Source organism: Schistocerca serialis, chromosome 4 (genome assembly GCF_023864345.2).
Source record: "Schistocerca serialis cubense isolate TAMUIC-IGC-003099 chromosome 4, iqSchSeri2.2, whole genome shotgun sequence".
Lineage (NCBI taxonomy): Eukaryota > Metazoa > Arthropoda > Insecta > Orthoptera > Acrididae > Schistocerca > Schistocerca serialis.
The window spans coordinates 686,484,430-686,497,326 of record NC_064641.1 but is presented as its reverse complement, the minus strand read 5'-3'; the positions used below and the strand labels follow the sequence as shown (position 1 = coordinate 686,497,326).

The 12,897-nt window shown below is 44.3% G+C and overlaps 1 protein-coding gene across 1 annotated transcript in view; it reads right to left on the bottom strand.

Annotated features, from left to right (window-relative positions):
• Positions 1 to 12,897, bottom strand: part of LOC126474695 (serine/threonine-protein kinase par-1-like) — a 486,927-nt gene that overhangs the window by 409,762 nt on the left and 64,268 nt on the right. The window contains exon 3 of the mRNA XM_050102173.1: positions 3,005 to 3,252. Within this exon, the coding sequence (XP_049958130.1) occupies positions 3,005 to 3,252 (248 nt within the window). The remainder of the gene's footprint in view (positions 1 to 3,004; positions 3,253 to 12,897) is intronic.

Here is a 12,897-nt window from a genome sequence, read left to right as displayed (position 1 = left end):
GCTTACACTGATGTTTTAAGCGCATCCTTGCTTCCCACTGTTGAAGAGCAATTCGGGGATGGCGATTGCATCTTTCAACACGATCGAGAACCTGTTCATAATGCACGGCCTATGGCGGAGTGGTTACACGACAGTAACATCCCTATAATGGCCTGGCCTGCACAGAGTCCTGACCTGAATCCTACAGCCGGCCGGAGTGGCCGAGCGGTTAAAGGCGCTACAGTCTGGAACCGCACGACCGCTACGGTCGCAGGTTCGACTCCTGCCTCGGGCATGGATGTGTGTGATGTCCTTAGGTTAGTTAGGTTTAAGTAGTTGTAAGTTCTAGGGGACTTATGACCACAGCAGTTGAGTCCCATAGTGCTCAGAGCCATTTGAACCATTTGAACCTGAATCCTACAGAACACCTTTGGGATGTTTCAAACGCCGACTTCGTGCGAGGCCACACCCAACGGCATCGATACCTCTCCTCAGTGCAGCACTCCGTGAAGAATGGGCTGGCATTCCTCAAGAAACCTTTCAGCAACTGACTGAACATATGTCTGCGAGAGTGGAAGCTTCCATCAAGGCTAAGTGTGGGCCAACACCATATTGAATTCCAGCATTACCGATGGAAGGCGCCACGAATTTGTAAGTCATTTTCAGCCAGGCGTCCGGATACTTTTGCTCACATAGCGTATGTTCAAGGGCTGAGCAGAACAGTACGCATCTCTGTGGCACTCATCGGTATTGCTAATGACATACAGTGTTGATGGAGATAGCGTAAGTCGTTACAATATGGATAAACACTGTGGGTTTTGAAGAGCGCGCCGCAGCGCGTAGTGTGAAGCAGTCGCCCTCCGTTTCTGGCGGTGGCGCCGCTGTGGCTATCGCAGCTTTGGTGCCTCCCTCTGGTTGGAAAGGTAGCCTGTTCACGTGCATTTAAGGGGCGCTATGAGCTCGCCAGTCGGTCAGTTGGTCAGCCGGGTCAGTGTGGGGCAGTCAGTGTCTGTCTGTCGTTCGGAGTGTTAGTAAGTCTGTCGTTTGGATCAAACTTTAAAGCCGGTAAAATGAGAGTCTTTCCACTCCGCCAGTAACAGAACTCATCTAGTGATCGCCCGGTCGGGGCTGAGTTCCTGCATCTGAGTCTGCACGTTAGGCCGCCAGTCTGCTCGTGTTGCTCGGGCAACGGTCACTGACGGTTGGATCGATCGGTTGGTCGGTCGCGCACTGAGACACAAGATGACTTGTCCGCCTTGAGCGTCGGCGCATGTGAAGTCGCCACGTGAGTCCAGTGGGCCGTCCCGTATAGCGAGGGATAGTGGCTCCGCGGCCGACACGAGAGCAACAGGAGTCAACCCACGACATCGGTCTGGCCGGTGCGAGCTGCGACGCCGTGAGAAGGGAGATCGGCGCGACTTCCTGCGTCCGTTGAAGCGGCTGGCAGCGATCGGTTCGGGAGAGCTTTGGGGGTGCTGCGCCAGGCCTTCGCCAGAAATCGCAGTTTATTAGAAGTTAAGTGATTCGTGATATGTTGTTTCATTTAGTTGTTAAATTCTACTTGTTTTCTTGTCAGTCTCTCGTCCCTAGCTTGTTCGTCAATCTCTCGTTCGCATTTGTTAGGCAGTTACTGTCTGCCATACGTTAGTAGCTGCCTCTGTCATGTTTGTCGGATTCGGTATTGACGAATTGATTGCTTGAAGTGTAACGGCCGAATTTCTGAAATATGTTTTTATCTTGCCTATAATCTTGAGAGGCGGTATATGTGTAATGTAGAGCATGTTTGGCTAACCATGTATATTTTATGTAAGAATGCATTTCATGGGTTTTTATTTAAATTGTTGTTTTAGTATATAAAGTTACCACCCTTCCACAGTAAAAGTTTTTTTAATCAAGTTGCACCTACGTTGGTTGGTTGGTTGGTTGTTTTGGGGAAGGAGACCAGACAGCGAGGTCATCGGTCTCATCGGATTAGGGAAGGACGGGGAAGGAAGTCGGCCGTGACCTTTGAAAGGAACGATCCCGGCATTTGCCTGGAGCGATTTAGGGAAATCACGGAAAACCTAAATCAGGATGGCCGGACGCGGGATTGAAGCGTCGTCCTCCCCCTACGGTGGCAAATTAATCTTTTAATGTTAGTGTTTTGTACTATTTCCGTCCCTCGTACAGGTTGCATAGTTTATGTGCTTGTGTGAGATGTTAAAAATTTTAGTTTAAAGAAATCTGGAGTGTTACAGATTTGCATCAGTGTAGTCTTTCAGAGGTTGTTGTGAGTGGTCGTGAGCCGGCAGAAGTGGCCGTGCGGTTAAAGGCGCTGCAGTCTGGAACCGCAAGACCGCGACGGTCGCAGGTTCGAATCCTGCCTCGGGCATGGATGTTTGTGATGTCTTTAGGTTAGTTAGGTTTAACTAGTTCTAAGTTCTAGGGGACTAATGACCTCAGCAGTTGAGTCCCATAGTGCTCAGAGCCATTTGAACCATTTTTTTGAGTGGTCGTGATTACGGCCGTGTCAAAAGGGAGCGGCAAGGTTTTCAGCCCGAAAGCTCATACTGTCAAAAATTTGTTCTTTCTGCCTCTGAATAAATTGTAACTTGATATTTAGAGGGTGCTTTCTGACTATAATTTTAAATCCGTTTTTTTTTTAAAAAAAGGCTTTTGGGAAAAAATTTCCATTTGTTGAAAGAAATTGATTTGTTTTCATCAGTTACCCACTGGCAACTGCTTCCAATCTCACATAGTGTGATTAAATGTGTCAATGTTCTTGTTGAATCGTAGTAAATAAAGTAAATTCTTAAGAAAACGTTTTGAAAGTAAATTCACGGTTCAGGTAAATATCGTGGATACGCGCAAATATCTTGGCTGAGTGCAAATATCTTGGCTTTGAGCACATATCGAGACACGTAGAGATGTCGTGGCTACACATACAGGGGTTATATATAGAAATGTATGTGTATGTCTATATAGTAAGTCGAGATTTAGAAAGGATGGAGCGCACGAGATGGGTTTTGGATAGAGTGGTACTCACGTGGCGAAGGGCTCGGGGTCGAGCTGGTACAGCGTATGGATGGGCTGTCGCTTGATGAGGCGCGCCAGCTGCGCCTCGTCGATGACGAGCAGCCCCTCGCGCACGTGCCTCCGCCTCCACTGCACCACCGGGCGGCCACCGCCCACGCGCGCCCGCGAGCACGGCGCCGCCGACGGCGACGACGACGAGGACAGAGACGGCGTGCGGCCGGCCGGCATGGCGGTCGCGGACTGCGGCGGCAGGATCATCTGCGCACAGCCGGGCCACCACACGCTTACACACACGTCACTTTCTATGTACGAGGGTCACTCCAAAAGAAATGCACACTATTATTTTAAAAAAAATCCATTTTTATTCTACATGTTTGAAAGTTTTACAGTGTGTAGATACATCCCTTAGGAACAATATTTTCATTTCTCCACATAATTTCCATCCCTCTCAACTACCTTACGCTATCTTGGAACCAGCGCCTGTATACACGCACGGTAAAATTCTGGACGAACCTGTTGGAGCCACTGTTTGGCAGCGTGCACAAGGGAGTCATCATCTTCAAACCTTGTTCCACGAAGAGAGTCTTTCAGTTTCCCAAACAGATGATAGTCACATGGAACCAGGTCAGGACTGGAAGGTGGGTGTCTCAGTGTTGTCCATCCGAGTTTTGTGATCGCTTCCTTGGTTTTCTGACTGATATGTGGCCGTGCATTGTCGTGTAACTGCAAAACATCCTGCTTTTGCCGATGTGGTCGAACACGACTCAGTCGAGCTTGAAGTTTCCTCAGTGTCGTCACATATGGTTCAAATGGCTCTGAGCACTATGTGACTTAACATCTATGGTCATCAGTCCCCTAGAACTTACAACTACTTAAACCTAACTAACCTAAGGACATCACACAACACCCAGTCATCACGAGGCAGAGAAAATCCCTGACTTCGCCGGGAATCGAACCCGGGAACCCGGGCGTGGGAAGCGAGACGTCACAAATGCACCAGAATTTATGGTGGTTCCACGTGGCATGATGCCCACAACCAAGAGTCCTCCGGAATCGACAAATACCGTAGCCATAACTTTTCCAGCAGAAAGTGTAGTTTAGAATTTCTTTTTTCTTGGGTGAATTTGCATGATGCCACTCCATTGATTGTCTCTTCGTCTCTGGTGAAAAATGATGGAGCCATGTTTTATCGCCTGTCACAATTCTTCCAAGAAATTCATCTTTACCGTTCTCGTACTGTTCCAAAAGTTCGCTGCATAGCGTTTTTCTTGTTTCTTTGTGAGCCACTGTCAACATCCTGGGAACCCACCTGGCACAAACCTTTTTTAACGCCAACACTTTCAGTATTCTGCAAACACTTCCTTTCCCTATCCCAACGTAGCGCGACAATTCGTTCACTGTGATGCGTCTGTCGCAGTCACCAATTTGTTAACTCTCTGCACATTGTCTGGAGTGTGTGCGGTACGAGGCCTGCCGCTGCGAGGACAATCCTCAATACTGCCGTGCCCGCTTTCATCACGTAACCTGCTTTCCCACCAACTAACTGTACTGCGATCGACAGCAGCATCTCCATACACCTTTTTAAGCCTTTTGTGGATGTTTCCCACTGTCTCGTTTTCACAGCACAGGAATTCTAAGACAGCACGTTGCTTCTGACGAACGTCAAGTGTAGCAGCCCTCTTGAAGACATGCTGTGACGGCGCCACTCACGGGGACAGGTTGAAGTAGGTTTGAAAACAAGCGGGAAGGACGTATCTACACACTGTAAAACTTCCACACATGGAGAATGAAAACTGTATTTTTACAAAAAAATTGTGCATTTCTTTTGGAGGGAACCTCGTGCGAATTTCATCTGTGTTAGTATTCGTAAACTGAGCACGCCTTTGACGTTAATTCACGGCGAAAAATAACAAGAATCCCGTTACTATAAAAACTTGACTGACGCGTTTCGGTCACTGCCCACTAGCAGAATATTTCAAGAAAACATTTTCATACAAGCACAGGTCAGAAATGAAGCATTAAGTGCAGACGTACTCACGAGGGGACCTTACGGTCTCGGAAACTCCGTTCGGGCTGTAACCTCGCAGATCAGTAGTTACCTCAAGGGTGTCCACCCATAAAAGTTCTAAGGCGCACTAACGGGAAGATTCCGAGTAACACGGTGCTAAAATTTTACAGGGACCTCTTATACGGGTTAACTTGTAGGCTATGGTAGCACAGTGAAATGGATTCACCGGCAGGGGCTTGTTTGCCATGGAGGCGATTCCGATTCGATCCTACCTTTGGGTAACATTGAATTTTTTTTTATTGTTTTATAAATTATAGTAACGTTTTGCAGGATGTCAAAATAACTTTTTTTCAATGTTTTTGTGATAAATATCATTCAGAAGCTTGTATGTAAAATGCGAAATTGACAAATGAAGATCATATTGCATATAAATAAAACCCTACCCGAAATTTTGATAAATTGGTACGTAAAGCTTTAATTTCGCATATGAAATTAATCAACTTTTTAAAAAGAATTAACTGTAGCAATCATTTCATAAATAAAATAAATTTTTTAGTGACTTAATTGATAATATTTTAGGTCATTAACTTTATTTAAGACTTATTATACTTTTTCAAATAGTTTAAAAAGTAATTAAAACGCTACTCGAAGGTACGTTCGAACTTAGGTGGCCCTCGTAGCAAGAGCAGCCATTTCGCTGTGCTGCCATCGCGTATAAAGTGACCGGTGTATGAACTGCGGGTAGAATTTTAGAGCCATTTTTCTCGGGGTCTTCTGGCTAGTGCGCTCCTCAACTCTAATGGGTGGACACTCTTGATGGATACTATTAACCAGCAAAATCTCATCCCGAACTGAACTTCCGAAACTTGCCACATTCATAGACAGCAGAGTTTACATAACAGAAAAATAGTGTCAAATGGTAACTCTTCTAACATCTGAGCTCTTTGCCCTGTGTTTTGTACTCAGACAAGAAACCCCAGATTTTTCAATGTTCTAACGTCAGCAACTCAATCTCATATTTTAATGAGATAAAAACAAATTTGCAAGATATCAGCACCAGAAATCCAGTCACCGCTAGAATTTTGGCCATGATTCTGATAATTCGCATTTATGAGATTCTAAAAGTATAGCTTTCAAACTTTCGACGGCAGCTTTGTTAATCATTTGCTGCGCTACACTACAGCAGCGAGAAGTACTGTGAAATACTGTTTTGGCTTCGGTAACATTCTTTGTTCATTCTGTCACAGTGCTCGGTTTCAGATCTACAGGTGGTGCCAGAGACCTTTTTGAACATTTTTATGTTGCGATTCACAAACGCAGTGTAAATGAATGAAAATAGATTAGTATGTCTTTAAAGAAGTAGCCTATAGCTATTTAAAAATTTACATTGCTGTGGGGCCTTTTTTTTCTTTGGACTTCAAAACTGGCAACGTTAAAGATAGGTACGTTTGCGGGGGATGCGCTATTCTTCAACGTGATTTGCATCATTAAAGTGTAAATTGAAAATTATTAACTTTATTTCACAATTACTCTCTAGGTACGTACGTTTGTGAATTTTGATTTTGAGCTGCAAAATATCAGTACAGGAGTAATGTTAAAATAATATTGAACATATACGTTTTTATTTTTCGCGTGGCATAACATTACTTTCCTCGAGCGAGATTTCAAAATATATTGGGCAGAAATACATTGAGCAGAAACGTTCACTTCTCCCCTCCCCTTCCCTCGCTTTTATTGTTCCTGGAACCTATAGGGTACTTCGCCTGCAGTGGGGCAGAGCGTTTGACAAACAACAGGAACGCGTGGGGTTTAAGAGCTGTACTTTCAGAAGGTTATAACTGCGTATTATCGGAATTACAGCCTAAATTCTCTCAGGGGATCGATTACTGGGGCTGATATCTCGCAAGCGTTCTTTTTCCCCTCAAAATATGCCGTAGAGATGGTAATGTTTCCTTGTAGGTATAAACACCACACTATCTGAGGCGAAGGCCGTTTTTGAAGAAATCCTTAGGGCAAGTAAACTTGTGGATGGGTGAAGAGCACACTGAAAACTGCAGTGTTCCCACGACTTCTTATCTTGACCATGTTTCCTACATCTCCTTTTCTATTTCACATCAAATGTCATGTCCCATCTCTTTCTCATTATTTCAGTCAGCTATCATGGGTACACACTTTTGTTAAACGGTGGAAAGAATCGGTTGGAACATATTTTGTATCGATGCTTGTATCAGCCTTGTTTTTCAATAATGTAGTTGGCTTCTTGAGAACAACCAACATCGTCACCTGAAAATGAAAATATGTTCCAACAGAATACTGCGAAGTTGTGTTCTCATTGTACATTCAAGTCACCAACTTCGTGAGAACCAATTAAACCCATAAATATGGGGGCTGGGGAGATAGCTAGTAGCGAAAGAAGTAAAGAAATCAGAATAAAAACATAACAAAAAACGCAAACAAATACCACCGGATAAATTGAAACACGAATAAGTTCCGGCACTATAGAGCGTCCGAAGTAGTTAAACGGAACAGAAAAAACAAATATGGAATTTACCCAGCAATATGCTGCAAGCCGGCCGCTGTAGCCGAGCGGTACTAGGCCCTACAGTCTGGAAGCGCGCGACCGCTACGGTCGCAGGTTCGTATCCTGCCCTCGGGCAGGAAATCACACACATCCATGCACGAGGCAGGATTCGTACCTGCAACCGTAGCGGTCTCGCGGTTCCAGACTGTAGTGCCTAGAACCGCACGGCCACTCCGGCCGGCCCGAGGCTGCGGACTCACGAACAAAATATTTGATTATTTTTCGTATATACCAGTTGTTACCAGACGTGAAAGAAACTATAAGCGACAGAAAAAAGTTAGACTACCGGAGCCCAATGCTGACCCAAAACCCTTAAGGCCTATACTCATACACGATTCGTTCATTTTACAAAATGCCTATCACATTATGGTGAAAAGACATAATTTACGGAAAACCAAGAATAATGACAGCTACTGACGAAAAAGCAGAAATCCATTTTTTCTATTGATGCATCTATTTTATGTCGTCATCCCATCCCATTGCTGGCACAAATAGAGCGCGGGTAGTAGGTGGCGTTATAGCAAGCCGAACTTGAAGGACTTGTAAGCACGCTGGCTGGAAATGCTCACTAAGGAACTTTCCTTACACCGGTAGAGGAAGAGAAGATTAATGTTCAACGTCCCGTTGACAACGAGGTCATCAGAGATGGAGGACAAACTTGGATTAGGAAAGGATGGGCAAGGAAATCGACCGCGTCCTTTCAGCAGAACCATCCCGTCATTTGCCTGAAGTGATTTAGGGACAAGTGTGATGTACCGCGAGCTATTGTGGAGGTATAGATTTTACTGGAATTATTTGAGATTTCTATGAGGCAGATGTACGCAACGATACTAAACTTGATTGCTAGGCCGCTGTAACACATACCACTAGACTTCGCGACAGCAGCCAATTTGTTTAGCGCACCGAATTTTGGGTAAATTAACTACCGAATTCCATAGTTTTAGTAATGTATTAATCCGTTTGAGAGAATTACCAAATAGAGAACATGTGCAGGTTTTTTTCAGGAATGAACTAGAAATAATGAAATTTAGTTGACAAACTTTTGTCATTTCAACGACGCAGATAATGCCACTCAAGATGCGTTGGCGTTTTTCCTGGGTATCTCGCACCCACATCTTATTGCCAATCTACAGTTCGTGCACGTTCATGGAAATGCAGTGCGATGAAGCAGAACAACACGTTACCTGTGCCTCACGTCGGACGCCCAGTTAACTCGTCAACATGTACGAGAAGTTTAAATTCTACACATGTAACAGAAAATCCAGAGAAATTTTCGTCTTATCTGTAAATAGACTCTGTGACTACAATGGAAACGAAAAGATAGATGACACAGAGACGCCGAAACACCAAATTCCTATTCCCATAATTTTTCACTGATGAAGATCTTACTGCGGTTCATTCCTACAGTTGTCGCACGAACGCTAAAATGTCAGATATCGAAATAGGTGATAAATGGATAGAAAACCAACTATAATCGCTCAACAGACGAAAGGCACTGGACCTGACGGGATACCTGTACGATTGTATACAGTTCACGGGAAAGAATTTCTATTAGCAAGGGAAACGAATTACTCTAAGCGACTGGAAAGATGCGCAGGTCACTTCCAATTTCAAGAAGAGGTCTCAAATAGACGCATAGGACTATTTTGTAGAATTTTGGAACACATTTTATGCTCGCTTATTCTTATCTTTCTGGAGACCGAAAATCTTCTCCATGCGAGTCAACATGGATTCCACAAATAATGACCGTGTGAAACCCGGCTCGCTCTGTTCGTTCCCGAGACCCAGAAGGCCGTGGATACACGCGTCCAGGTGTATGACGTATTCCTTGTCGTCCGGAAGGCATTCGATACAATTCCGCAATGCCGTCTAATCAACAAAGTACACCAATATGGAATATCTGACCACTCTTGTGACTGGATGGAATTATCTTTCGAACCACAACGGAGAGAAATCTTCAGACGGAAAAGTATATTTGGGTGTGCCCAGCCGTCCGCTGTGGCCGAACGGTTCTAGGCGCTTAAGCCGGAAACCGCGCTGCTGCTACGGTCGCACGTTCGAATCCTGCCTCCGGCATGGATGTGTGTGATGTCCTTAGGTTAGTTAGGTTTAAGTAGTTCTAAGTCTAGGGTACTGATGACGTCAGATGTTAGGTCCTATAGTGCTTAGAGCCATTAGCCATTGGGTGTGCCTATGGGGAGCGTTACAAGTCAGTTACTGTTCGTAATTTATGTATAAGTGTCGCAGTGGGCACCGTCGGAAACTCCAAGACGCTGTTCGCGGGTGACAAGATTGTATATGGAGATGTCAGAAGCTTAGAAAATTGTCTTAAAATGTAGAAAGACCTGCAGACGATCAATATTCTGTGTGAGTGTTGACAGCTGACCTTCAACATAAAGAAACGAAACGTACTGGATACAAACAGCCGAAAAACCTGTTATTGTATGATAACAATCACTGGAACAACCGCTACAAGCAGTGAAATCCATCAGTTGTCTGGGCATACAGGGCTCAGGCGTACAGAGCATTTTACTGTGGATGCCATAGGAGTTATTATATTCGAATTCAGAAAATGTTCAATAATTTTGCAGCAAACCGATGTTGACGATATTGATATGTTATTTGACGGATCCATTCTTTTAGCCTTCTTATATACAGGAGTTACCGGAGCTTTCTGCCTGTCACTTGAGACTTTGAGCTGAGCGAGAGATTCGCGACAAATGGAAGTTAGTAAGGGGCTAATGGTGAAGAGTACTCTCTACAATACTGATCTGGGATTCCGTCCGTTACTGGAGACTTATTTGTTTGCGAATGTTTCAGTTGCTTCTCAACGCCAGGAATGACTATTTCTCTTTGTTCCATACGCGATTTTATGAGACAATCAAACAATGGTATGTCCGTACGATCCTTCTGCATGAATTATTTTTTAAAGGCGAAATTTGAAACTTCTGCTTTAATTTTTCTGTCTTCTATTGCCACATCAGGCTGGTCGACGAGTGACTGAATAGAAGCCTTCAACATATGTGTTGATTTTACGGAAGATCAAAATGTATTATCGTGTTCTCGCCAAGATCTTTTCTTACGCATAACAGTGAATGTTGTACCAATATTTTCACGGACGCACGGATTTGTGCTAATTGTTTAGCCTCTCGACGTTTCAGCGCTCTTTTTTGAAGTGAGAGTGCAAAAATCACTGCTTCCTCAAAATTATCACTTAGTTCAGACTTTATGTTTTGTACGGCCGGCGCCCCAACACCTTGCAAGAATTTAAAGAAAGCAATCTTTATGTAACACCCTCTGGTGCTGATAAATAAATATAAATTAGTTAACTTTCAGTGTACCTGACCACCATCAGTCAGAATGACACTTGTTTAATTTGTTGTCCGCTTCATCAAGCCTGCTTCCGAGCTCATCGTTAACAGTTTGTCAGGTGCTTTATTTTCCAGACTGCTATATTTGTGTGTGTTAGAGGACGATCAGTTTCTATTTTGGAGACGTGAAACCACCAGAGATGATGTTGCCGTTGAAAATGGAAACAAGACTAGAGAAAAATCAAAACACGTTCATAGGATTTGTTGATCTGGAAAAAGCGTTCGACAATGTAAAATGGTGCAAGATGTTCGAAATTCTGTGGAAAGTAGGGTTAAGCTGTAGGGAAAGACGGGTAATATACAATATGTACAAGAACCAAGAGGGAATGCAGGACCAACAACGAAGCGCTCGGATTAAGGCATGGATATAGTCTTTCGGCCCTGATGTTCAATGTATACATTGAAGAAGCAATGGCAGAAATAAAAGAAAGGTTCAAGAGTTGAATTAAAATTGAAGGTGAAAGAATATGAATGATAAGATTCGCTGATGGCGTTACTATCTGTTGTGGCGTAGCAAGACAGCCACGCCACGGAAGTAGCCGAAAGGCACGCGTTTAGTTACCGCAGGCAAGAGATAGGTCTGTAACAGGATACGTAATGAATGCTATAAAGAAAAGTACGTAGCTTCTGGAATACTTAACTTTAATCCATACTTGTGGTACATCGCTCTTGACGATACAAGTGAGACTCTGTAGATACATGCAATGTTACTAATGGCGCCTTGCTGGGTCGTAGCCATTGACTTAGCTGAAGGCTATTCTAACTATCTGCTCTGCAAATGAGCGAGGCTTCGACAGTGTGCATCGCTAGCTACGTCGTCCGTACAACTGGGGCGAGTGCTAGTCCGTATCTCGAGACCTGCCTTGTGGTGGCGCTCGGTCTGCGATCACACAGTGGCGACACGCGGGTCCGACATGTACTAATGGACCGCGGCCGATTTAAAACTACCACCTAGCAAGTGTGGTGTCTGGCGGTGACACCACACTATCCTCAGTGAAAGAGAAGAATTACAGGGTCTGCTGAATAGGATGAACAGTCTGATGAGTGAAGTAATTACCAAAATCAGAAATGAGAAGAACGAGAAACTTAACATCAGGGTTGGTGAACATGAGGTAGATGAAGTTAACGAATTCTGCTGCCTAGGCAGCAAAATAACCCATGACTGGCGGGGCAAGTAGGACATTAAAAGCAAGCCAGCACTGACAAAAAGGGCATTCCTGGCCAGGAACAGTCTGCTAATATCAAACATAGGTCTTAATTTGAGGAACAAACTTCTGAGCATCTACGTTTGGAACACAGCATGCTGTGGTACTGAAGCATGGACTGTGGGAAAACCGGAAAAGAAGAGAGTCGAGGCATTTGAGACATAGTGCTACAGAAGAATGTTGAAGACTTAGTGCACCTATAAGATAAGGAAGGAGGACGATCTCTGGAGAATCGACGAGGAGAGGAATGTATATGGAAAAGACTGGCAAGAAGAAGGGACAGGATGGTAGAACATCTGTTAAGATACTGCGGAATAACTTCCATAGTACAAGAGGAGACTAGAGGGTGAAAACTGCACGGGAAGACAGAGATCGGAATAAATTCTGCAAATAACCGAGGATGTAGATGACAGGTGTTACTCTGAGATGAAGAGGTTGGCACTGGAGACTTCCAATGACTTGTTGAGTCCATGTCTCGTCGAGGTGCTGCACTACAACAGGCAAAAGGAGGCCCAACAAGATATTAGGGGGTATCCTATGACTTTTGTCACATCTCTTGTTTGCAACTCCCGTACGCAAAGGTAAGGAACAGAAATGATTAGCGAACACGAAAACACAATACACAGAAAATTTACTTGTATTTCTCCAATCGAATGGACTCATTACAGATGATGCAGCAATAAACGGAGTCCATCTCGTACAACAGCAACAACGATGATATTGGAGCTGCAACTAGCC